Source organism: Durotheca rogersii (genome assembly GCF_024521655.1).
Source record: "Durotheca rogersii strain YMJ 92031201 chromosome Unknown GGS23scaffold_34, whole genome shotgun sequence".
In the NCBI taxonomy this organism is placed as follows: Eukaryota; Fungi; Ascomycota; class Sordariomycetes; order Xylariales; family Xylariaceae; genus Durotheca; species Durotheca rogersii.
In genome coordinates, this window is record NW_026251265.1 from 231,693 (window position 1) to 254,243 (window position 22,551).

General features: G+C 55.9%; 7 protein-coding genes across 7 annotated transcripts; 4 read left to right on the forward strand and 3 right to left on the reverse strand.

Moving 5' to 3' along the window:
* Window positions 1–2,287: 2,287 nt before the first annotated feature.
* GGS23DRAFT_600584 (uncharacterized protein) lies at window positions 2,288–3,674 on the forward strand (the record flags this gene model as incomplete). Its single annotated transcript, XM_051519100.1, has 2 exons — window positions 2,288–2,745; window positions 2,903–3,674. 2 exons carry the CDS (start codon window positions 2,288–2,290, stop codon window positions 3,672–3,674), a joined length of 1,230 nt encoding a protein of 409 aa, XP_051368005.1.
* Window positions 3,675–4,451: 777 nt separating this feature from the next.
* Window positions 4,452–10,177, reverse strand: GGS23DRAFT_328681 (uncharacterized protein). Its single transcript, XM_051512943.1, has 5 exons — window positions 10,157–10,177; window positions 9,540–10,048; window positions 6,829–9,473; window positions 6,545–6,758; window positions 4,452–6,495 (listed from the first exon to the last, which is right to left on the reverse strand). Exons 2-5 carry the CDS (start codon window positions 9,940–9,942, stop codon window positions 4,598–4,600), a joined length of 5,160 nt encoding a protein of 1,719 aa, XP_051368006.1. The 5' UTR covers window positions 9,943–10,048; window positions 10,157–10,177; the 3' UTR covers window positions 4,452–4,597.
* A 432-nt stretch (window positions 10,178–10,609) lies between these two features.
* On the forward strand, window positions 10,610–12,167 carry GGS23DRAFT_586477 (UBC-like protein). The gene is made up of 4 exons (XM_051517440.1): window positions 10,610–11,010; window positions 11,083–11,162; window positions 11,227–11,432; window positions 11,512–12,167. The coding sequence occupies exons 1-4, from the start codon at window positions 10,938–10,940 to the stop codon at window positions 11,576–11,578; spliced, it is 426 nt and encodes a 141-aa protein (XP_051368007.1). The 5' UTR covers window positions 10,610–10,937; the 3' UTR covers window positions 11,579–12,167.
* Window positions 12,168–12,211: 44 nt separating this feature from the next.
* Window positions 12,212–13,745, forward strand: GGS23DRAFT_329115 (uncharacterized protein). The gene is made up of 2 exons (XM_051512945.1): window positions 12,212–12,344; window positions 12,437–13,745. Exons 1-2 carry the CDS (start codon window positions 12,296–12,298, stop codon window positions 13,549–13,551), a joined length of 1,164 nt encoding a protein of 387 aa, XP_051368008.1. The 5' UTR covers window positions 12,212–12,295; the 3' UTR covers window positions 13,552–13,745.
* Window positions 13,701–16,647, reverse strand: GGS23DRAFT_329020 (uncharacterized protein). Its single transcript, XM_051512944.1, has 3 exons — window positions 15,742–16,647; window positions 14,023–15,574; window positions 13,701–13,948 (listed from the first exon to the last, which is right to left on the reverse strand). Exons 1-3 carry the CDS (start codon window positions 16,366–16,368, stop codon window positions 13,851–13,853), a joined length of 2,277 nt encoding a protein of 758 aa, XP_051368009.1. The 5' UTR covers window positions 16,369–16,647; the 3' UTR covers window positions 13,701–13,850.
* An 80-nt stretch (window positions 16,648–16,727) lies between these two features.
* GGS23DRAFT_329639 (Mg-dependent DNase) lies at window positions 16,728–18,136 on the reverse strand. The gene is made up of 2 exons (XM_051512948.1): window positions 17,972–18,136; window positions 16,728–17,915 (listed from the first exon to the last, which is right to left on the reverse strand). The coding sequence occupies exons 1-2, from the start codon at window positions 18,050–18,052 to the stop codon at window positions 16,983–16,985; spliced, it is 1,014 nt and encodes a 337-aa protein (XP_051368010.1). The 5' UTR covers window positions 18,053–18,136; the 3' UTR covers window positions 16,728–16,982.
* Window positions 17,636–19,040, forward strand: GGS23DRAFT_329214 (uncharacterized protein). The gene is made up of 2 exons (XM_051512946.1): window positions 17,636–17,790; window positions 18,125–19,040. The coding sequence occupies exon 2, from the start codon at window positions 18,171–18,173 to the stop codon at window positions 18,852–18,854; it is 684 nt and encodes a 227-aa protein (XP_051368011.1). The 5' UTR covers window positions 17,636–17,790; window positions 18,125–18,170; the 3' UTR covers window positions 18,855–19,040.
* The last annotated feature ends 3,511 nt before the right edge of the window (window positions 19,041–22,551 follow it).

Genomic DNA, 22,551 nt, shown 5'->3' on the forward strand with positions numbered 1-22,551 from the left:
TGCGGTCACTTTGCGATTGGCGCAGGTGTGGGCGGAAATGCGGCATGATGCGGAGAGTCACCGCATTCTAAGGACGCCAAGGTGCGCGCATCGCCAGGTCTACCTCTCTACCTTCCAGATTCATTCTGGCGGTGTCGTCTTCGCGATAAGTAAGGCGGATTGCGCAAGCAGCTCGAAGGGAGAGCCGAGAACCATAGCAGCCCCGTCTGGCGTTCAGCGCATTGCACTCAGGACTACTGGGTAGAGGAGAAGGGAGGGGAAATGCTGTGTCGGGCCCGGGGAGGGAGGCGGCGTGGAAATACGAGAGAATACGTTGGAATTGTTGAAGCCAAGAAAACTTGAAGACAGCGGCGGGTAGAAGGAAGGATATATGCAATTAAGGAGTCTATGAAGATATAGGGGCCCTATAAGAGGCCCTGGCCAAGAGAGATAGGTGTATCCAGGATCCCGGGGCACGAAATGCAACGCAACGCAACAGCGTTTCAACTGCAAAAGAAACTGTATTTAAAAGCTGTTGAATTAGCTGTCTTTACGTTTATGGCAGTTTTGACTCCTTTCAATTGATCAGTTCAGGTTCACCTCTCAACGTTTTGCATGCCTTAAATATGAAGCAACGGAAGCGAACCGGCTACAACGCACAAATAGCTATTTGCTGCAGGCAGACCGTCAGCGGCACCCTATTGAACCGATATATTGCAATCGAGGCTATTTACAACTCTTCAACGGCTCTGCAAGTCGTTTCCAACCCTCCCCGCCCGACTACCGACAAAACAGGCATCCCACGAGGTCCTCACCGGCCATCCCCGCGTCCTCTCCACACGGAGAACCGAGCCTTAAGCCCGATACCGACCTGAAAGCCCTCGCGGGCGACCGAGCTTCCTACAGCAAGTCTTCCGATGACGCACACAGGCGAGTGGAGCCCCTGGCACAGAATCTCCGCGCCGAGATGATCTCCCGTATCGACGAAATGGCCTCACGCTTCGATCAACGCCCCGATCAACGCCTCGATCAACACTTCGATCAGCTGACGAAGCTCCTGACGAAGCGTGAGGACCGTGCAGCAGGAGGTCCAGCGGGAGTAGCGAAACCCGCTGGAGAGAAGGGCCAGCAGCCGGAGCTGGGCCCTGAGGACCACGCTGTGGGTTGGCCTCTGGCCTAGGTTCAGGCTGTCGTTGATATGCTCCTCCGGAGGCCTCACCAGTCGGCGGCGGTGTTGGTTGGGCTTGCTCAGGTCGAGCAGGAGGTCGGGCGGGTGACTGACTGGGTGATTGACTCGTGGATTGACTGCTCCCACGGTCCTCACGCTTCGTCAGGAGCTTCGTCAGTTGGTCGGAGCGTTGATCGAGGCGTTGATCGAAGCGCGAGTATATCTCGGCGCAGGAACGGCTCATCTCGTTACGGAGACTGCCCATCTCGTTGTGGGCAGCCCATTTGTCAGAGATCGGGCAGGGAAGGTCGGAAACTGCTCACAGAGTCGTTAGGAGGTTGGGAATAGCTTCAATTGACGAAAAGATGGATCAAATAGGGTGCCGTTGGCGGTCTGCCTGCAGCAAATAGCTATTTGTGCGTTGTAGCTAGTTCGCTTCCGTTGCTTCATAGTTAAGGCATGCAAAACGTTGAAAGCTAGACCTAGACCAGTAGGTTACTTAACGAAGGATAGGTTCGATTCCTAGCAGCGCTACTTGGTAGTCTTCGCCATTTAGCTCATCTGACCTGAGCTGATCAGTTGAAAGGAGTCAAAAACTATACGGATACGTAGGTATGTATGTAGGTGCTGGAGAAACAGCTTGAATACAGGCGCCCTGGGATCCACATAGGCACCTACAGGCTGCCCCAATGAATGATGCCGCCCATTGGTGGGTACCTCGTGGGTCGTCCCCCACTTACATAAGTCAATCGACAGCTCACGGTAGGATCCCGGCAGGAAAAAAAAATAATAATAAAAAAGAGAGTCCGCCTGCAACTGGAATAGCTCAGCCGGCCTCTCCTGGTGGGCTCTGCAGACGGACCCATCCAACAGAGCTCTGCGAAGGAAATGTCATCACTCTCACTTCCGAGCTTCGCTGCCTTCGCCTTCCTCTGCGCCGACTCGTGACGTGGCTCTCACACTCAGCCTCTGTCGGCTAATCCACCGTCCGTTCTGCCTCTGTATAAATAACGGCGATTGCGAAGAACTGTCTGACGGGCAGCAGCACCGCGCGGTCACCACCACGGCCAACCATCGCCAGGGAGAGGAAGCGGCAGCAGCGGCAGCGGCAGCAGCAAGCAGACAAGCAGACAAGCAAGCATGTCGTTAGCCAGAGCGGAGAGGGCTCTGTCGTCCACCGTACGGCGAGCCGCCCTCCTCCAAACATCCCGACTCCTCACGCCCGCGCTCGCGTCAGCAACCTTCCGAACGTTCCACAACACTCCTAGATCGCCAGCGCCGGCGCCGCCGCTCGTCACCGGCCTCGGCGGCACCATTCCTCCCGCCTACTTCCAACGCCCCTCCCTCCCCGCCAACACCATCATCCGCTTCGTGCCGCAGCAGACCGCATGGATCGTCGAACGCATGGGCAAGTTCAACCGCATCCTTGAGCCCGGCCTGGCCATCCTCGTCCCCTTCATCGACCGAATTTCCTACGTCAAGAGCCTGAAGGAGGTAGCCATCGAGATACCCAGCCAGAGCGCCATCACCGCCGACAATGTCACCCTAGAGCTAGACGGCGTCCTGTTTACCCGTGTCTTCGACGCCTATAAAGCTAGGTATGTCGCCTCCCACATACAACAGAACTTGGGATATGTATTGTGCATAGACCTTCTATACAATGCCCGCAGCCCAAGTCGACGCCCTTTCTCCCCACCCCCCGCTCCCCCCCCATCCGAAAATCCACCCCACTAATAATATCACCCCTCCTTCCAGCTATGGCGTAGAAGACGCCGAGTACGCCATCTCGCAGCTCGCACAGACGACGATGCGCAGCGAGATAGGGCAGCTGACCCTCGACCATGTGCTGAAGGAACGCGCCGCGCTCAACACCAACATCACCGCGGCGATCAACGAGGCCGCCCAAGCCTGGGGCGTCACGTGCCTACGATACGAGATACGCGACATCCACGCCCCGGACGCCGTGGTCGAGGCCATGCACCGCCAGGTCACGGCCGAGCGATCGAAGCGGGCCGAGATCCTCGAGAGCGAGGGGCAGCGCCAGAGCGCCATCAACATCGCCGAGGGCAAGAAGCAGAGCGTCATCCTGGCCTCGGAGGCCCTGCGCGCCGAGCAGATCAACCGGGCCAACGGCGAGGCCGAGGCGATCCTGCTGAAGGCGAGGGCGACGGCCGAGGGCATCGACGCGGTCGCGCGGAGCATCGCCGCCGGCGGCAGCTCCGCCCAGGGCGCCGTCAGCCTCAGCGTCGCCGAGAAGTACGTCGAGGCGTTCGGCAAGCTGGCGCGCGAGAGCACCGCCGTCGTCGTCCCCGGGAACGTCGGCGACATCGGCGGCATGATCGCCACCGGCCTCAGCGTCTACGGCAAGGTCGGCGAGGCCCAGAGCCGCACCATGGCCAAGCAGCTCCTCGGCAACGGCGACGCCGCGCCCGGCGCCGAGCCCGCGCCGCAGGCCAGGCCCACCCGGGCGAGCGTCGTAGACTCGATGGTGCGCGAGTTCGATAACACCGCGAACAGAAAGACCTAAGAGCCCATATTCGACGCGTTATGACGCAGGGGGGAAGGAACGGGACCGGGAAATCGGGGTATGAGGTAGAACCCAGGAGGGGTGGGGTTGAGCTAGTTGAGGAATGAATAGCATGGGCTCGCTGTAACATCACTCGGGCTCGCGGAAGCGCTTCGGCTGATAAGCGGCCACGGCGACACATCCGGTCGAAACAGGAAGGGGAGGGTAGGGGCGAGGTTAGCGAGGAGAAGGAGGAGGAAAGGGTGCATTTTTACGAAAAGGGACGAATGTGAATATCACCACCCCGCGAAGGGAAGAAAAAAAACCACCTGACGGATGAGCATCGGCGTCGGCGGGGCACTATGATAGAGGAACAAAGCTGAGGAAGCAAAAGCATCGTGTCATTCCTACCATCACTACGGCATATATGATTCCCTACTTTTTTTTCCTTTTGGGGGGGTTTTCTCTCTGTTGCACCTACACGTATGTGTTGTACGAACCTGTAATTCTACTCAGGAGGCGGGAGTTTGGGGTGAGGGGGGGGGGGGGGGACATAAAACTACATCACCACAATTACACCCCAAACACAACTCACACGCGCGACCACAACCTCCCCTCTTTCCACGAAAAGAAAAGAAAAGGAGAAAAGTGAATGATGTGGTGTTAACGCGGCTATTACGATGAGGATCCGTCCCGCTGTCAATCAAGTATAAACGCGGGGCTCAGGAACTAGTTTCCGGCATGCGAGCACTACGACGAGATCAGCGGCGGCGGGGGCATATAGAAATAGACTGTCCCCTAACCTGTCAGGAGGGAATGATGTATGTCCACTCGGAATTAATATCAGAGATCAATTCTAACATCGCCAGACACTCCCAGGTCTAATAGACGCATGTCCCCAGAACGCCTGAAAAGGTCTCCGGACCCCCGAATGCAACCAACTGTCACAATCCTAGTTCGGAACCGACAACGTCCAACGCCCGCGTCAGTTGTTGCAGCACATCTTCGTCCCCGCTGGCCCCGGAAACCCCAGCGGCGTTCACCAGCAGCGGGTAGAGGCGAAGCAGATGCTTACGACTCTCGCTCTCGACATTGGGGGTGTTGGGTATGGCGTCCGGCTCGCTTCTGAGATCGACGAGCCGCTCGAGGATCCGAGCCAGCTCCTTGCGCAGACTCCACGGCTGCGGCATGTGTCCGCGCAACGGTTGGTCAGCAATGTAAGTCCTCAATGTCAAGGCCGCGCGCAGGATTAGATACGGCGCCGTCACTCTAGCCAACCGGATATTTAGGCTGCGAGGAGATACGAAGGGGGCCTTGACCGCTGCCGACGCGTTGGGCGGCGGGAAAGCTGGCGTTGGTGGCTGAACTGTTATCCGGGGCGTGGTTGAATCGTCGTTAGCCACCAGCGCAAACAACTCGTCCAGGCAGATGTAACCCATCTTCTCGCGTTTGGTAGTAGGCGGGTCGATGGTACGGCCTTTTCTAATCTTATATAGGCTTGTCAGCCCACCTACGCCGCCTCCACCGGTTCCGTAGATGAGGGAAGCCTCTACGGGAGCAGGGGTATGTATGATGGACATTCGGAATAGGTTTTCTGCGAAAACCATTCGAGTCTTGTCCGGTATAATCTCCGCGCCAAGTGCGGGGATAATAAGCCCTCTGAGCTTCAGAAACGAGGCAACGTCGAAGTCCTCGTCTTCCGCAATATTTACGCGATCCGGCGGCGCATCACAGTCTGCGTTGGTGATCCCATTGGCAATAGCGACTATCATCTCCCAGATGTTTTGCAGGTCCGGCCGTGAAATGTCGAGTTTCTGGAGGTGTGGAAGCGTAGCTTCAAGGATGGCTAAGGCGGATATTGTCGATTGCTTCCAGGGCTGATCCGATTTCGTGATGATCGGGAATCCGTACTTGAGTATTATGGGCCTCGACAGGGCCGTTAACGCGGCCAGAAACGCACCATCGCTATATATATTCGCATCAGATGCGTGATCTGTTATGAGGGATTGAAGAATAAGCATGCTAGCTCGGGACATGGCAACGTAGGTCCGTTTCTGCGCGCTTCGCTGATTTGACACGTCATATTTCTCCGGAAAAGCGAGAGAGATAAACTCGGCGGTCTGGGATATCAATGCGGACGGCGCCCCGGGCAGGTCTGTTCGAAGCATCTTGATTACTTCCAAGACTTGCCCTTGTAGAGGTGTGACGAGATCGATGTCAGCCACGTATGCCCCGGGGGTGGCTACTTGCATGACCTCTCGCAACAGTGTGAGCATGCGACGAATACGATCAACTGTCAGGTCGGCCTGCGTCAGACGGTATACGTCGCGTAACGCGGCGACATAGGCAAGCAGGCAGAACTGGTTGTCTGTAGTCTTGCCGAGGTTGCTATCCTTGGACACCGGGACACCGCGAGACCACAGGTCCCATGCTAGATCGATCGTGGTTTTGTTGAAATTCTGACTCGTGCTCACTTGACTTTGCGAAAGTATCTGAGCAAGTGCTTTGAAAGTTGCCGTGCTGATCTCCAAGACTTGGAAATCGAGGAGAAGGGCAAAGTGGCCCAGAAGTTGCTGCCAATACGAGTTGAATGTTGAATGGACCGTCAGCACGTCGAGGTAATTAGCAAGGAGGCCGGAAATCCCATTCAATACTACCACGGCGGTGTCATGCCAGTCGTGGCGGATCTTTTCGTCTATCTCAGGCTTGCCGACAGACTCCAGTTCTGTCTCAATTGACGAGAGAAGCTTGAAAATTACTGATTTGATGCAGACCGACCATGCCTCGGGGTCTAGTTTCTCCCCATATGCATCAAATATTCGCAATAGCGTTTGGATTGCACCTGCGAACACCATCAGAGCGAAGAACGGAGAAATTGTTGGGAGACTTACTATTCCTCAAGTCTAATCGTTCGTCAGAAGTCACAGTAGTTAGCCTCAGCAGAAGAAGCATCCATAGAGCCGCATCTGAAGATTCGTCCTCTGCGTTTGACGCTTTCCGCACTAACGAGCGCTCGTCTGCATCTTCAACCAGGCTATCAGTTATTAGCAATGACCTGCTCCTCCCGGATAGAAAGTCGGAGAGGACCCAGAAGAGCGTGACAGTCTGATAAAAAAAAGAGCGTGTTGGGTTAGTATCATCACAACTCGGCACCTAGCGAACAACGGGTTCTCACCGTTAATGCGATGTTTAAATCGTCATCCTGGGAACAGAACTTGTACAGGGTATCGACTAGAATGAGGAAACACGACCCGGGAAACGATGCGAGGAAGTCGGAACATATTAACTGTAGTGAACTGAACGCAGATCTAATGAGCTTGCTGGATCGTGTCGTGAGGGTAAGAGCCTGGCTAGTGGTGTCACGCGAACCATCGTTGCCAAATCTCCTTGGGATGAAGATGCTGCCAATAATCTCAAACGTTATTTCCCAACCGCTGAGAAGAGAGTCCCCGCAATCGTCGAGAAGAGCCTTGAGGCCTTCCAGTATGATTTTATGTATATCAACATCTACCGCGTGACTGGCCACGGAAGCTGCCCGGTCTTCCATTTGCAATGGTAACAGTGAATTTCGAAGGGCCTCTAGCAAGCGAAGCTGAACCATACTCCGAGTCTGATCGTTGACACCACTAGCCGCTTTAGCAGCGTCCGAGACGAGTTGCACGAGGATATCGGCGGCGCAACTACGGATTTGGACCGATAGGGAGACGGAGCCAAGCGTGGCAACTAGTTGGGAAGTAATGCGCGTCCATCCAGAAACATCTGGAGAATGGCTTAGAAGCCTCTCAATATTGATGGTAGCGATTTCACCAATCTTTGCGAGGGTGAACAGGTCCTCTTGATTGGGACCCATAGAAGCCGCGCCAGGTGTGCCGATAAGTTTCCGGTGTTGGCCTGTCGGCGTCCGGAGGCCTTGTCCTGGTGATGTTAAAGAAAGCGATGACTGCGGCCGACTTGACGGTTCGGAAGCTGATTCAAGCTGCTGGTCCAATAGGCTGCATACAGCATCAACAACTTCCACGAAAGCTCCATTCGGGAAATCAACGGTGCTTTCAAAGAGTCTGGACGCGGCAGTCTCGACAGCCCTTATTTCGGCGCTGAAATTTTCCAAGAGCGAAGCAGCTTCGTTCTCGGCCCTTGGATCTGGGCCTTTACCAGCAATCGGGGTTCTCCCAGGTGACTTTCCAGTCGTGAATAGAACGAAATCAGCCTGCTGAAGCGTTTCCAACACAATGGTCCAAGACGAGCTAAGTGTCGGCCCCAGGGCTATCCCCAAATTCAGAAGTGCTCTCAGACAGAGTAGATTCCGAGTATTCAACGTTTGCGGTATAGTGTTGGCATCCATAGACGCCTGCCTCTGTCGCTCGCCGGCAGCACCCACTGGAGTCACCAGACTATCAACACTGAGAAGGCCCTTGGCGTTCCCTAGGATACTTTTAGGTGTCTCGGCGGGGGGGCTGGCCGCTGCTGGCTTGGATGAACCGATATTAAGGGAAGCAGTGAATACATTGGGTGGCACAGATGCTTTTCCCAGGGTAGTTAAGAAAGCGTCCCGGGGAGTTTTAAGGTGAAGCAACCCTGCGACGTGCGCAAATTTCTGAAAGGCGCGGACGAGGCTGTGGTAATATTCCGAGTCGAGAGCGGCATAGAGGAAGGTGGAACATGTCGCGAGGATAGCCGGCCAACATTCCTCGATAATGGCCGCGCATAGCTTGATCTCTCCGTGAAGGGGGTGGTCCTTGATGGCCAGAGGGTTAAGGGGCACGGGATTCTTCTTGAACGAACCGGACCTCTCAAGTGTAATCAAGGACGCAGTCTTCTCCAGGACCGGCTTCGGCGCATTGACATCGTCTACTTCGGTTGGACCGGGGGATTCTCTGCCAAGTTCTGGCTGCTTGGTGTTCCGCCGACGAGATCGACCGTCCGGGGGTACCGTGAGCGGTAAGACGAACTTAGCCAGTCCTTCAGACAGCGACGTAATGCAAGACAGAGTCAATGCGTAGACGTAGGACTCTGGGATTGGCGGAGGCTCGGTTTTGTCGAGCTGGTCGATGCAAGCGACTCTAACCGTGCTCCACTGGGAGCTAATACCGGTGTTGTGGCTGTCGCTGACCGATCCACTGATGATTCCGGTGACGCCGCTGGCCTCTAACATCGCTTGGTCGGATGAGCCCCCGAGACCAGCATAAGGGTTCGCAGCCGGGATCGCGGATTGATGACCAAGACCAATTACAAGAGGCTTCTCTGTGCTAACCCTGACGAATGTAGCAGTGAGATTTTTCAAGATGTCCTTTTCTCCTTCTTTGGCGTCGAAGAGGGCAAAGATACGCCTCAGGAGAGGAGGCTCGGAGAATACAGCATGGAAGACCTCCATGCACAGTGCTCTCCTCCAGGCAACCGCGTCTTGATCCAGAAGTTGGGTAAGCGTGTCGAGTGCATCCCCGCTCTCCGATGGTAAAACCTCCAGATTCTTCCTCAACAAGGTCAATAAAATCCGTACGAGCCGAACGGATATCGCAAAATTCGGCTTTTTAGAGAGTGCCTTGATGATGAAAGGCATCACCCTCGTGCGAAGTATATGCACCTGCTCGGGATGTTGGGACTTGGCGAAGATGGCAGCATGCTGACTCAGAACAGATTCTATCAGCTCCAGGCCAAAGGTCTGAGGGCGGCCAGGGAACCGGAGATACTCGGGCCTATGGCCCTCCGTCATCAGGCAGATATCATTGAAGATGCGGTAGGCGTCCATGGACGCGGCCTGAAGCTGGATATTCCCATCTCCGGTCGGGGCTTCACCAACGTAACTCGCGTCAGAGAGAGATTCTGCCCGAATCAGCCTTTTCCCTCTCTTCAAACGGGGTTTCGCATCCCCATCTGGGTTTCACTCACTGTCCTCTACTGTTACTTTTTCGAAAACCGTTGTGACGAGCTGCTGGAGAGTGGCGGCGGATGTATTACTGACAATCCCATTCTTGGTGGTCTGCAGGATGAAACAGATATTCAAAGCGGTAACTAGAAGGTCGCCCTGGATCTCTTTCGAATAATTCTGGAGTAAAGAAGGCAGCGCCTGTAAAATCTTGAGCTGAACGTCGAGGCCAGCGGACGTAGCCTCACGCAGGGCTTCTAAGGCCGGGCTCAGCTTAGATCGGGGTAGCGCGGTAACGAGGATGAGACGCGACAGGCAGACAATAGCTATCCCGGTGAATTTCGCGTTCTTCGTGCCACACGCTATAATGAAAGGGTTGACGAAGTTGACCCTCTGGGACAGTTCTAGCGAATCCACCATCAGCATCCCAATACCCGCAGGTCATTCTAGAAAGCCTGAGCGTACCGGCGGCAAGTTGGGCTTCGCTCGTCGCCCTAATGCCTTTGAGTTCCTCTAGGGACTTCTCCGCCGCCTAAATCGGGTAAAGTTAGCAAGGGATTTATTTAATTACGATGGCGACGGTCGTGGACCCGTCTTCAAACATGGGGCACGGGGGGTAGGAAAGTGGGCGTGGGCCTGCCTGTCTAAGATCATTATGCTTCCGTTTGCTCTCCTGTATGAGATTGGCGAGCTCCGTAGAAAGGAGTCGGGTGGTCATCTTGGCCAAGCAACCGGAATAAGATCCATCTGAGAATACGTTCGTCTAGCTTGCCGTATAATGAGCGACTTTACGCACAGGGCGCATACGGCAAGGCCGAACGTTGGAAGGGAGGTCTGAAGTTGGACGGCCGCGTTCCGAACTGAGGCTCAAGTCCGGCGAGTGGATGTGTTGTTGCCAGATTCGTCGTGTCAGGTGGAGCCTGGGTGAGGAAGCCCGGATATAGGAGTAAGCGTCTGGTGACTAAGCAAAGATGCTCCGCCTCGATTCTCAGCCACATCCCTCTGGTGCAGGGTTTGGGCGACTAGGTATCTAAGTATCTAGGGGTGGCTTCTGTGCGAAGACTGGATTGATTAACCGGGCATTCAGTTAGGTACCTACCTAACCTAACCTAACCTGCCTTAGGTGCCTACAGGCACCTAACCCATAGCCCGTCGGCGGGGTTGCTCACTATACTTCCTCTGTAACGCACCTGAGACCCAACCAACCGTCACCTCCCCCCACCACATCCCTCGTCCACAGCTTTTCCCCAGCCGCTACACGCGAGGCTACCTTTTGTTCCTCTCTTCCTCGCACCATCAACTCCAACCCCCCGATCGCATACCCATTCCTCGCCCGCTCCTCGCTCATTCTTCATACAGCAAGACGATTCACCGTCACATCTGAGCATACGGTAGCGGCGAGCACACAGACTACGCAGAATATGAGCGCCAAAGTCCCACGAAATTTCCGCCTCTTGGAGGAATTGGAGAAGGGCGAGAAAGGCCTAGGAGCTGGTGTGTTTTGTGCAATGCCCCCCTCCCCACCCCAGCCTCTAGGGGACTCGCTAACACGAGGTCTTCATCCAGAGGCTTGTTCGTATGGCTTGGACAATCCAGAAGATCTCTTGATGTCGGACTGGAACGGTACCATCCTAGGACCCCCCCATGTCAGTAGCTCTACCAGCCCTGCATGAGTCGAAGGCGCTTAAGAACTAATGATCATGGCGGCAGAGCATGCATGAGAACCGAATCTACTCCGTCAAAATGCATTGTGGTAATCAGTACCCCGACAAGCCGCCGACCATCCGGTTTGTTAGCCAAGTCAACCTGCCCTGCGTCAACCCGCGAAACGGAACGGTGGACCCGAGCCAACTACCGTGCCTGGCCAACTGGAAGAGAGAGAATACGATGGAGACCATCTTGATCGAACTCCGGAGGTGAGTATACCACACGTTCTCGGACACGCACGGTGTGAAGTCCGGCACGAACGAAACGGAAATTCTGATGCAATTACAGGTATATGGCATCGAGCCAGTGCAAGAAGCTGCCGCAGCCCCCTGAGGGGTCTGTCTATCCCAATTAGTAGGCTTGCGGCGGGCGTAGCATCTCAGGGCGGGGACCCCTAAAACGCCATTCCGTACATCTTTTCAGGTGGAGAAGAGAGGCCAGGTGGGATGGATACGACGGATCATAGGTACATTTCGTTTTCTTAGCACATAGGCATTTGGCATCGGCGCGGAAGGTCATTCAATCATCCGGGAACAATTAGGATCAGGACCAGGGACAATAGGCGCCAACGGTGAGGGGAGCTGGGAGGACAGGTATTGCCTAGAGTCCGTATTCCTCAATCTAGCCTAACCAACCACAAGGCACTTGGTCCCTGGACTTCGGCCCAACCCTCCTAGCAGAATCCCATAGCCTATCCAGCAAGGCAGCAATCTGCACACAGAGGAATACGGTGAGCGTAGATATTGGCGATCCGGAACATGTACGGAGGATGCAACGGGTAGAGAGCTGATGTAGGTAAGTAGGTAGAATAGAAGACGGCTAGTTACCGGGAACACATGATCTGCAACGGGGTAACGTCATAAAAAGTTTGGGGTGCTACTGTTACATGCACGCACGTGATAACGTGTGGGTGACTAAGAAGGTGGCATATTATGTCATCCAACCACAATTATCCATAGTACCTAGGTATCCGAGACAGGTATTTCGAAAGAAAAGAAAGCCGCTCCCCCTCATCGAAAGCCCGAAATCACCACACCAGAGAGAGAGACACACCTAAGGACCTCGATGCCATATGCCATCGTTCTTCATTCCTGCCCGCGACGCACGGCATCGGATAGCATGTAAGATTTCCTTGCCCTCACAGCCAACCCAGCGCGTCCCAGCTCGTTGGCGTTCAACTGACCCCGCCGCCGATTCTCGGGCGCCCCGGTAGGCTTCGCCCTCTACCGCGCACTCATCCGACAAGGCCGCCTCGTCCCGCTCCCCGATGATATCGCGAGCGCGTACCCTTCGAACCCAATCACATGGCTGATCCAACGGGGCTTCCGGCGCAACAGCCCCGACACCAGCCCCCGCCTCGTCAACCCGGCCCTCAAGGCCGGCTACCGAATTCTTGCGCTGCTGCGCGCCGCGGCCACGCCACCGCCAGGGTCGCCGGCGAGTGACGCCCCGACGACCGTCGACGAGTCGAACCCCAACTACGCCTCCGTCATCCGTCTCTTGCGCGCGCGCCTCGCGGAGCGCCAACGCTCTCACGCTGCTATCGCCAAGAACCCACCTTACTCGAAGACCCCACCTAGGCCACCGGCCACGCGGCCGCCCGATTACACCCCGCTCCTCGTGAATGTGACGCCGGAACCGACGCCGGAGAATCCGCGCCCCCGGCCGGTGTACGCGACGCCGTCGCGGCCGCGGCCCCGCGAGGAGCTCAGCGGAACCGGTTTCCGGCAGGTGCCGCGGCTCGACCTAGCGGGGGACTTCCCGTTCCTGCGGCTCAAAAAGCCGCAGCCGGCGTCGCTGAGCCGCGTACTCACGCACAATATCCGCAGGCGCGTCGCCCGCATCACCACCCTACAGTACATGGCCGACGAGCTGATGCCTGACGCCCAGCTCGAGGACGAGTGGGAGAACCGAGTTGCTTTCCTGCTCAGCTGCCAGGGCAATAAGCCGAACCATCGCGATAGATACTCGCCCGGCTATGGTGACGGCGGAGACACCACGGATTCGTACTTCAGCAGCATGACGGCAGAGAGCCGCGAGGCGGCGAATATCCGTGCTGACTTCTGGGTAGATGCGACGTACAGCCGCACCCTCCACGAGCACGGCATCCTTCACCTGCAGAACCTCTTGTCTGAGGAGCGAGAGGACCAGGTCGCCCGCGCGGATGCCATGCGCAGGTTGATCGAGGAAGAGAGGGCGCTGGCCGAGCAGGAGAGGGCGCAAGGGATCGCCGAGAAGACAAGGCTTTATGAGGATAGGAAGCAAGCGTTGCTTGAAGGACAAGACCCGTCACACACAAAGGACGATCCGCCACGATGGAATGCGTAACCACTTTTGGCGTCCGACGAGGGCTATCCTACGTAGTTCCATACCGTATAGCTACATGTGAATCCCGATAACATCGCCCCATTCCTAAGCCCGTTAGATACTTCGCTCTTTTCCGGTCCCCAAAGCTTCCCGCCTGTTATATCCGTCGTCTGCGAGCATCCATAAGAAACCGACAGAACGCCTACTTGTCCCCGTACCCATGTTTATATATAGACACGAATATGTATATAAATTAATGATTGCGCGCCAGAGCGTACAAAACCATTCCCATTCCCGGGCATATCTGCCAGACCCCACCACTACACATTAGCGACCACGGCGTTCCAGAATGAGCCTACAATATCTCTCGGTCTGAACGCGGGAGCACGTCCGAGGCAGCTCGCATGGCTTATGAGTCCTGCCGCGGGATTAGCCTCTGCCTCCGGCTAGGTCTGATGGAATGGGGGACCGGTCGGGGGATGAGCATCTTACCATCGATGAATTCGTTGACGTCTAAGAGGACTCGCCTAGCGGCTGGTGTTGGCGCCACATTAGGCGCTAGAGCCTGTGTGTTTTGTTGGCTACCGCGAAAAACATAGGATGGGGAACTCGGGAAGATATCGGCCCCCGTGTCACCGAATGCGGCGAAAGATGCTGCCTCTCCGTCCGCTGTTTGTGCTACTTCTCCTAGATCCGAGTGGGCAGAAAGGCCAGGCCAGCTATCGCTTTGCGCTGGGAAATCCGGCATATCATCGTGAGGTTGCGATCCACCGGAAAAAGCCATAGTTCGCAACGGTGCATTGCCGGACATCCCGGGGCCTGCGGATGCATCCCCTCCTGGCACGGAGGCGGAGCTCGGCGGGGTTGTCGGCATCGCCGGGGTCTTGTTGGGCTGCGTTTGCACGTCCGCAAACATACCGGGCGGGACCTCGACGATATGTAAATCAGCCGCTACCGGGATGACTACCCCGTTCTGTGCGAGATACGTCTCCACTTCGCCCGAATCAAACCAGGTGCCCTCCCAGCCGCTCATGTTGATATACTGGGAGACTCCTAGCAGAGTATCGCGTACGCTGGTCGTCCGCTCATTAAAAGGCCCAACCCCAAAGCCGTTACTCTGATAAGGGGATCCCAATCCCGAAAGGCTGGACGGCGTGTGCTCTCCTCCCTCGGAGAAGTGGGTACCAGAACCACCGAGCCTATGGAAAGGATACTCCCAGTAGTTCAAAGGCTGGTTCCTGATTCGGGCCAGGGTCGCCAGTGTTCTCGCGCGAATCTCATCCATAGTTTCAAACAGCATGACGAAGCCAAAGACCCGCGTCAACTTGGCCGGAGGTGGGTTAGGCATCGAGATGAGCGCGACAGCTCTCTCTACGGCGTGCCGATGCAACCTCCGAGCGAATGCCCATTCGTTGAAGGACATGGTCCGCGGGCCAGTGAGTCGATTCCACGGATTCTCAGCCCAGGTAGATTGCCATTGCGGAGTGTTCCATAAATTGGCATCAAATGGCATGTCAGCCCCGAAGCTAGCATTTTCGAGAGTCGGTGCCGTAACGATCTCGTAGGACTCCCCGCGTGGCTCGCTTAATACAGCACCTACGTTCGTAGCAGGAGGTAAGACTTCCTGTTGTGTCGCGGGGCCAGGCTCGTGCGTTACGGTGAGCCCTGCGAACAGCTGGGTCGATTCAGCCTCTGGCCGTAAATACGATATCTCTTCATTTGCAGTCGACGTCTCTTCGGTCCTCTGGCTTTCCTGCTTCCTATCGTCGGAATTGCTGTCTGGACTGCTGTGTTCCCCCCCCGAAACTTCCTTCTCCTGGCTTTGCTTGATAAGCTCTTGAAGTCTTCCCAACTGCTGTTCAAATTGAGGCGCCTGGGCTAAGAGCCCTTGACTTGACGCGTATTCGAATAAGCTCTTATATGCAGTGTTTATCTCATTGTTTACCTCCTGGAGGTCATTAATTTTCGCCTGCAGATCGGTTATGGCGTTCTCCTTCCGGTTACGATACGCCCTCTGCGCAAGTCGAATTTGAGTTCGTCGGCGCTAGGTACGATGTAAGCATGGGTATGTACTCGATTTACCTACGAGTTTACAAATCGTACTAGGAGCTAGGTAGCCTAGTCGAGCACCCGAGATAGGGGCACTCTAAGAGGACACAATACACCTGGGCACGCGTACGTAAAGATGGCCAATCGGGGCTTTCTACTGACCTCAGTGGGCGTCTGGTCCTTAGTTTCGAGGCGCGGGCGGCCACGAGTCCTCTTCGTCTCTTCCCCGTTCTCCTTTCTCCCGGCATCTTCCGTTTTCCTACCCCGTTTCTTCGGGTTGGGAGGGCGCTCAACAGGTACAGGGCCGCCTATGGGATTGGCTTTGGTTGTAGGGCGTCTTGAACGGTTGCTGTCATCGTACCGTTCGGCGCTAAGCATAGGTAGGTCGGTGTGGAAATACCGCATTGCTGGCACTTCGGGTAATGACGTCGATGATTCCCCCGCAGTAAATTGGAAGTCCACTGGCTCAGTCCGCAATACAGGCTGCGCGCCACGGCTCCAGCGTGCTGACTGAACGACTGGTGTTTCAGGGGGGAGAAGGGAGGTATTGCCCCCGACAGTGGAAAGCTGCGCCAACCCAGAAGAAGCGGAGGAAGGATAAGCGGTAGACGATGAAGGCGGAATTGGGAAAATTAGGGATGGTGACAAGCCACTCTGTCGAGGATAGGACTCGACTAAGCTGTTGAACCCGAAGCCCTGGCTGTCCTGGCCGAGGCGGCCTTGGTGACCCAGCCCACCATCTCTACCGCCATGACGGCGACCGTTGTTGGGCCGGGGTATCGACGACATCGGGAAAGCACTGGAAAGGGCCCAGGCCCCATACTGCGGACCGGCGCAGAAGCTGGTGTGGACACCCCTCCTGTGAGCTCGGTACTGGCCCAGGAACTACCGTTGCAATCCGCAGCGAGGCCCTGTCAAGGCTCGCCTTTTCCAGGAGGCGCCTCAACAGTGCAGACGTAGATGGCCAATTAGCTCGACCTTTGGAGATCCAGCCAGGTAAGTCTCGGCGCACGATTCGGGCTTAGATGCCGAGTTTCAGTCAGTGTCTGGCGATAATCCGAGGCACGATTTGACGATTACTGAACATGGAAGCATTAGTCAGCGTGAGAGGGCGACAAGATCTTAGAGGGACGTAGTAAGCTTGATGAGTCAGCATCCCTGCCTACGGTTCACACTTGATTGGTTGATTACATACCCTTGCACTCGATCTCTTATAGGGGGTAGAGGCATGTGCACACCGACACTAGCATATCTTACATGTTCGCGCCGTTCTCTGCTCAACATCCTCTACCTACAATCATCTCCTATCAGCAGATCTGGCCACGGTGTACAGGTATGCCGCCCCTATAGCTTCCATGTGCCTATGACACGATATATACGGCCATGATGAATCCCTTAGACAATCAAACATGTCGATCATCGCTGACAGGTATCCCCAACCGGAACATACGTACGCTATTCTCCCACGCCGCTTCAGCGACCTCATCCACGGAAATTCCCTTCAGCCCAGCGACGACGTACGCGACCCTCTCTATCGCGCAGCTCTCGTTCCTCTCCTTTACCATGCACTTCGCATCCCACTTGTCCCTCTTCTTGCTGGCCGGAAGCGGTGCGGCGTTAGTGAGAAACCTCTTCGCGACCTCGCTGCCGGTCCTAATCTCGCCCCACGGCGCATCCGTCTCGATCTGCAGCCGCTCCAGCGGGATCGCCGCCGTCATGTCCAAGCTTTCCCGATCCTGGAAGCTGAACCCATTCACGCTGATATCAAATCCAAGCTGCACAAGCTTCTCCATCTGGGCCGTCGATCCGACAAAACTGTGCACTAGACCGCGCCGTGGCAGCCGCCCAAGGTAAGGCGTCACGATCTCTACAAAGTCGTCGAATGCCGCGCGACAGTGAAGAAACAGTGGTAGATCCCACGCATTTCGTACGAATAAGTCTAGTTGCGCTTTGAAGGCCCGGATTTGAGCATCCCTAGGCGCGTAGTTGAGTCGGTCGTAGTCCAATCCTAGCTCGCCAAACGCCGCGACGGGACAAGGTGTCAGGGCGAGAGCAGCTCCGAGGCTCTCCACCAGGTTTTCTAGATACACCTGACCCCCACTGTCGAGCTCCGCAGCGTGGTACGGATGCACACCTATCGTGAGGAAACACTGATCCGGTCGAGACCGCGCGATGGCAATGTTTATAGGGATGTCAGATGGAGACATGCCAGTAAGCATTACCTTCTCAACCCCCACTTCCAACGCGCGATCCAGGGTATTGGCGAGGTCGGCCGGGTGATATTTCTTGTTACGATACACACCGTCGAACTCCTTAGCAGTGGCGGTTACCGCAACCTGCGCGCACAAGCGTCAGATACCCACGATACGCGCAAGAAGGTCGTGGTACTTACATCCGCATATCGCATGGATCTCTCGAGCCTCGGGGGGGCTTTTTGAGGCAGACCGTCCAGGTCTAGGCTTTGCGATGCCATCACGATGCTGGGGGTCGTGATAGTAGGGGCGATGTGATTTAAATAGAGAGGCTGCTAATAATTATCGAATAGGTAATATAGGCGCTACCGGAATTCTAGCGAGAAAGGCTGTAAATCCATGCCCGATATCCATCCGAGGCGCTCGGCATCCCCCATTGGTCTTGAACATCAGTTTGGCTTAAATGTCCAGAGATCACCTTCGATAGCGCATCTCCACCTTCCAACCATTAGCCGGATTCGTTCCCCGTTAGGCTCATCGATCCTCATAACCTGGAATATAAACGTCTTATCACCCTGCGACATCGCCACCACGCAACCGGTGGCACATCTATTCCCCGGCTCGGGACGCCTACCAAGGCCTGGTTCATGTGGTTCGTGGCTTGCAGGACAGAAGGATTCGGTATGCCATCTGGGTCCCGCACAGTACGCCAGCATCGTCACGATCCCGCCAGGCTTGACGCCCTCCGGATGCGTCATGCACGCCACTCACGCGGCATCGTACCTCACACACCTTACACGCGGCTCTGCCTGTCCGAGACTTCATCGCCAAGCCGGCGGTGCCACTTCTTGGTATCTACCCCGTGATTGCTATTTTAAGGGGTGCTGCAACAAATTGATCCCGAGACAAGGGAGCTGGCAGCGCGGTGCGGTAATTCATAACGGGAATGCAAGAGCAAACGAAGAAATTACAACAATCCCTATGCCTGTGGAGGAAGAGTCCCTCTCTCGCATAGTGGATTTTCCGCCATCAAAGGTCAAAACGCGGTACAGAGGAAGACGAGAATACAATCATAAACTATAGAACCGTACAGATGCAGCAGTCCTTACTCTTAGAGCCCACAGTGCTGCCTCGTCCCTAGGAGCGGGTATATGCTTAAGAAAAAGTTGCATGTCTAGGTACGTGATCCTTCTACCCCTCCCTCCACCCGCTTTTTTAATCTCTCCGGTTCTAAGCCGTCGAGGACCTTAAGGATGCCGTGGGAGGTGCTTTTCTTCACGATGCGGTACCTCTCCTCACCACCGCCACCGTAGCTCGTCTTGTGCGTGTTATGGAGAACGGCGGCGGCGCGCGTCTCGCGCACCGCCTCGCTTCGATCTACCGAAGGGCCGCGGGGACGTCATCGCGGGCCAGCGTCCCCCCTCAATCCCTTGGCCCTGTAGCGACGTCATGGCATGCGCGTCGTCGATCAGGATCGCTCGCCCCGCCGTCCACGTGTCCAGACTCCATATCCTGCAGCTTCCAGGGCTTCACTTCCGTGGCGACTCCGGTTGGGTTTTGCTCGCCGTTTGATACCGTTTACCAAACCCACAGGTGAAAGGACAGGAGTAGGTACGAGCCAGATCTCAGGTGGACAAGACTTAACCCTCTCAGGGTGGCTATGCTAAGGTCGACGCCATGAAACACCTATATCCGACATCCCCTGGCGGGCGTTGTCACCGAAACCGGACCTGGTGCTCTCCCCCTCCCCACGCGTCACAATATAACTAGTAGGTATTTCGCGGGCCGTACACAACCATCATGCGGCTGGTGCCGTCACTGGCCTAGAGGACCAGGATCCGCCGATCACCGGTTCGCCGCTGCTACCACCCGTCGGACAGGCAGCCGAGAGTCTCGGTTGCTTAATTAGCCAAGACAGCCACCTGGTAACATGGGAGACCGCTCTTATGAGGCCTCGGATAGTCCGCGCCGACGATCTTCGACCAGAAGTGCAAGTAAATGCCGTCCAGAACTAGCTTCCAGTTGACGCGTCACCCCCCACCCTCCCCGCTAATGTCATCCTTGCGCGCATGACGTTTGGTAGTGCGTAGTAATGGATAGACGGATAGGTCTCGCTTATTACGACGTCCGCCTTGGCTTTCAACCCATCTTTTCGCGTGATCTCGCTCGCCTCGGGGTCAACATCCTTGGCGCCATGCTTCGGAAGGGGAGCTCGGTCTCGTAGACGAGCCTCGGGTGCTTATCCAGGATACGGAACCCCTAGACGGGCATGGAGCCGATTGGCGAGCCGTGGAAGCCTATTACGCGGAGGATTCTGACGACGTTAGGAAAGTTGGCGCAGCCCTAGCCTCCGGTGGCGACGGACGGTTCGCCCCACTCGCCGACATGGTGCTTTCCCCGTAATGTGCCGGCTGCGGCCAAGCCGGCGCGGCCGGGCCCTCCGACGACAACGGACAGTGGATGATCTTGCCCGATCACGGTACTGTATCGCAGCTAGCGGCACAAATGGCTCAAGAGGGAATTCATAGGGAGGCTGAGCAGTGAAAGTTTGACGTCAGACTCAGGTTTATGAAATTACAACTGTCTATCAGGGGGCGACGAGAGATAGATAGGCAGGTAAGTAGCTGCAAATTTCTTCAGACAGACATTCGTAGGTGAAAAAAAAAAAGTATCGCGGAGGTGAGAGATCCTGACCTCAATATATATGCCCACATACGCATACACATACACACACATTTACATATATACGTCCAGGCGACATTTCCACGAGCACGGCATCTCCACGCCTTTGGTATGTTGCAAATTCCCTCGCACGCGAGACGACTCAAGTCCCATTCGACGTATAATCTGGATATTCCCAACAGGCAAACTCGGAGCCCTTCGAATCTCTACGGGCATCTTCGGATCTCTGTGTAGGAAGTGGCCCGGCATGGCCCGGCATAGTCTTCGTCGTTACGTTGTCCCCGCGTCCGCATGGCTGAAATACAGGTCGGTCCTGTTGGCTCCGTACGCATCGACGAGTGGGTGACGGCGGGCTGTTGTGGAGGCCATCGATATGGTCTGCTGCCAGTGTACGAGTAGGCATGGCGGACTGACTACCTCCAAGAGTCGGGTAGACGATTTGTTTGTGACACGGGTCACGGACTGGTTGCGCCCACGCGTTTCCGCACGCCGGTGTGGATGGAGGAACTCTCTCCCGCCCCCTTTTTTTTTTCTAGAAGCAGCGCATGGAAGACGGGGAACCGAGATCGATCGATGTCCTCCCCCGATAAGTACATATACAGGTTAATTACGTCAAAGACGGCCCATCTCCTGCCTATCCGGTTTAACCCCCAAACCAGCCCTCCATCGAGCCAGCGGAACCTAGGGCGTGGGACTCCGGCAGGCATGGCGAGCCCGGCACGAAGGAATGTTCCATTTCAGGTGGTGATGGGCGGTGATGTGGTATCAATGCACGGAGCCAGTACTTCCATGCTAAGGTGTAGGTACTTGGCTCTCCATGTACCTGTTGCGAGAGGGGTGTACTTACATACGGCTGGTACGTACCGCCTCCTACCTCCCAGAGGAGGTACTTGACGTACAATAATTACCTGACTTACACCCCCACCCTGTTGCTGCATACCTCCCTACATATGCACATACCTACCCCCCTACCCCTATCGCACCTCATCATATAGGCCGTCGCCCGTTGCGTGTCAATATGTTATAGACGTGTGAATGCCTACGCGTTCGCATTATGCGTTTCAGTGTGTCTATAATATACCTATATTTTATAATATCATATTTATCTAGGCATACTCATATATTGCTTCAGACACATCGCCGTGATGCCGTGCTCCTCGTGAGCGGGAAATTGCCGCGTCGATTTGTCTGTCGAGCACACCCGATAGAGCGAAGAAGAAGATCCGAGCGGTGGGACCGGCAACCTGACGAGATTGCGCTCACAGAACCCATACGCCTGCGCACCTAACACACATCCACATGTTACCTAGACGCCTCTCCTCAGGTGGGCACCGCCTACTGCAGCCGGAAGATCTGCCGGCATACGGCTAGGTCGCTCGCTGCCGCCCTCCTCTCGGCGGGTAGGATCGGCGCGATCCCGTCGCGTCGCACGTTCGTCGAAGAAAAGAACATTGCATATGGTCCCCGTGTCGATCGGGCCACGGTGATACGCGTCTCCCTTGCGAGCGCTTCTTGCCGCTCTCCATAGCCGACGGATTCGGTGGGTCTGTCTGTCTTTCTGTATGTATGTTTGTCTGTATGTCTGTATGCCCGCCTGTCTGTGTCTGTCTGTCTGCGTCTGTCTGTATGTCTGTCTAACTGGTTGTCTGGCTGTCTGGCTGTCTGGTTATCTGGTTGTCTGTCTGTCCATCTACACATCCATATCTGTACCCAATCTGTAAACCTCCTCCTATTTCCCGCAGCCATTCCCAATCCACACGGGGAAGGGTTGCCTAGTGCTAACCCGCCCGTACAGTACGTGAGGTGATTATAGCCTCTCCCCCCCTCTCCCCAGCCTCCCCGGAAATTTGCACTTTCCAGGAGTCAGGTATATGTTCATTAGGAGGCGCGCGCAAGGGAGCGTGGCACATAATGCAGGTACACGACGCCTCCCTCCCACCGACATACCTACCTACCTACGCCCACCCTGAGGGACGACGGTAGCTCCTCTTCCAAGTACCCAAGCCAGCGACATGGGGAGACTTGGCATCGCATCCCACTCTCACACCGGCCTCACATGGAAAACCCCAAAACCGGTATTCGATGGGCTCCCGACTCG

What these genes read in the sequence shown, in the direction of transcription:
- GGS23DRAFT_329214 (XM_051512946.1), top strand. Translation starts at nt 18,171, where the DNA reads ATGCCCGATATCCATCCGAGGCGCTCGGCATCCCCCATTGGTCTTGAA.
- GGS23DRAFT_328681 (XM_051512943.1), bottom strand. Translation starts at nt 9,942, where the DNA reads ATGCTGATGGTGGATTCGCTAGAACTGTCCCAGAGGGTCAACTTCGTC. An exon ending in AAAAGTAACAGTAGAGGACA is followed by an intron (nt 9,474 to 9,539) that starts GTGAGTGAAACC and finishes TGATTCGGGCAG; the next exon opens with AATCTCTCTCTGACGCGAGT. An exon ending in ATTTAAACATCGCATTAACG is followed by an intron (nt 6,759 to 6,828) that starts GTGAGAACCCGT and finishes TTTTTTTATCAG; the next exon opens with ACTGTCACGCTCTTCTGGGT.
- GGS23DRAFT_329020 (XM_051512944.1), bottom strand. Translation starts at nt 16,368, where the DNA reads ATGTCGTCGATACCCCGGCCCAACAACGGTCGCCGTCATGGCGGTAGA. An exon ending in AGGACCAGACGCCCACTGAG is followed by an intron (nt 15,575 to 15,741) that starts GTCAGTAGAAAG and finishes CATCGTACCTAG; the next exon opens with CGCCGACGAACTCAAATTCG. An exon ending in CGTCAACGAATTCATCGATG is followed by an intron (nt 13,949 to 14,022) that starts GTAAGATGCTCA and finishes ATCCCGCGGCAG; the next exon opens with GACTCATAAGCCATGCGAGC.
- GGS23DRAFT_586477 (XM_051517440.1), top strand. Translation starts at nt 10,938, where the DNA reads ATGAGCGCCAAAGTCCCACGAAATTTCCGCCTCTTGGAGGAATTGGAG. An exon ending in CGAGAAAGGCCTAGGAGCTG is followed by an intron (nt 11,011 to 11,082) that starts GTGTGTTTTGTG and finishes GTCTTCATCCAG; the next exon opens with AGGCTTGTTCGTATGGCTTG. An exon ending in CCATCCTAGGACCCCCCCAT is followed by an intron (nt 11,163 to 11,226) that starts GTCAGTAGCTCT and finishes TCATGGCGGCAG; the next exon opens with AGCATGCATGAGAACCGAAT.
- GGS23DRAFT_329115 (XM_051512945.1), top strand. Translation starts at nt 12,296, where the DNA reads ATGCCATCGTTCTTCATTCCTGCCCGCGACGCACGGCATCGGATAGCA. An exon ending in CGCACGGCATCGGATAGCAT is followed by an intron (nt 12,345 to 12,436) that starts GTAAGATTTCCT and finishes GCGCCCCGGTAG; the next exon opens with GCTTCGCCCTCTACCGCGCA.
- GGS23DRAFT_329639 (XM_051512948.1), bottom strand. Translation starts at nt 18,052, where the DNA reads ATGGCATCGCAAAGCCTAGACCTGGACGGTCTGCCTCAAAAAGCCCCC. An exon ending in GATCCATGCGATATGCGGAT is followed by an intron (nt 17,916 to 17,971) that starts GTAAGTACCACG and finishes TTGTGCGCGCAG; the next exon opens with GTTGCGGTAACCGCCACTGC.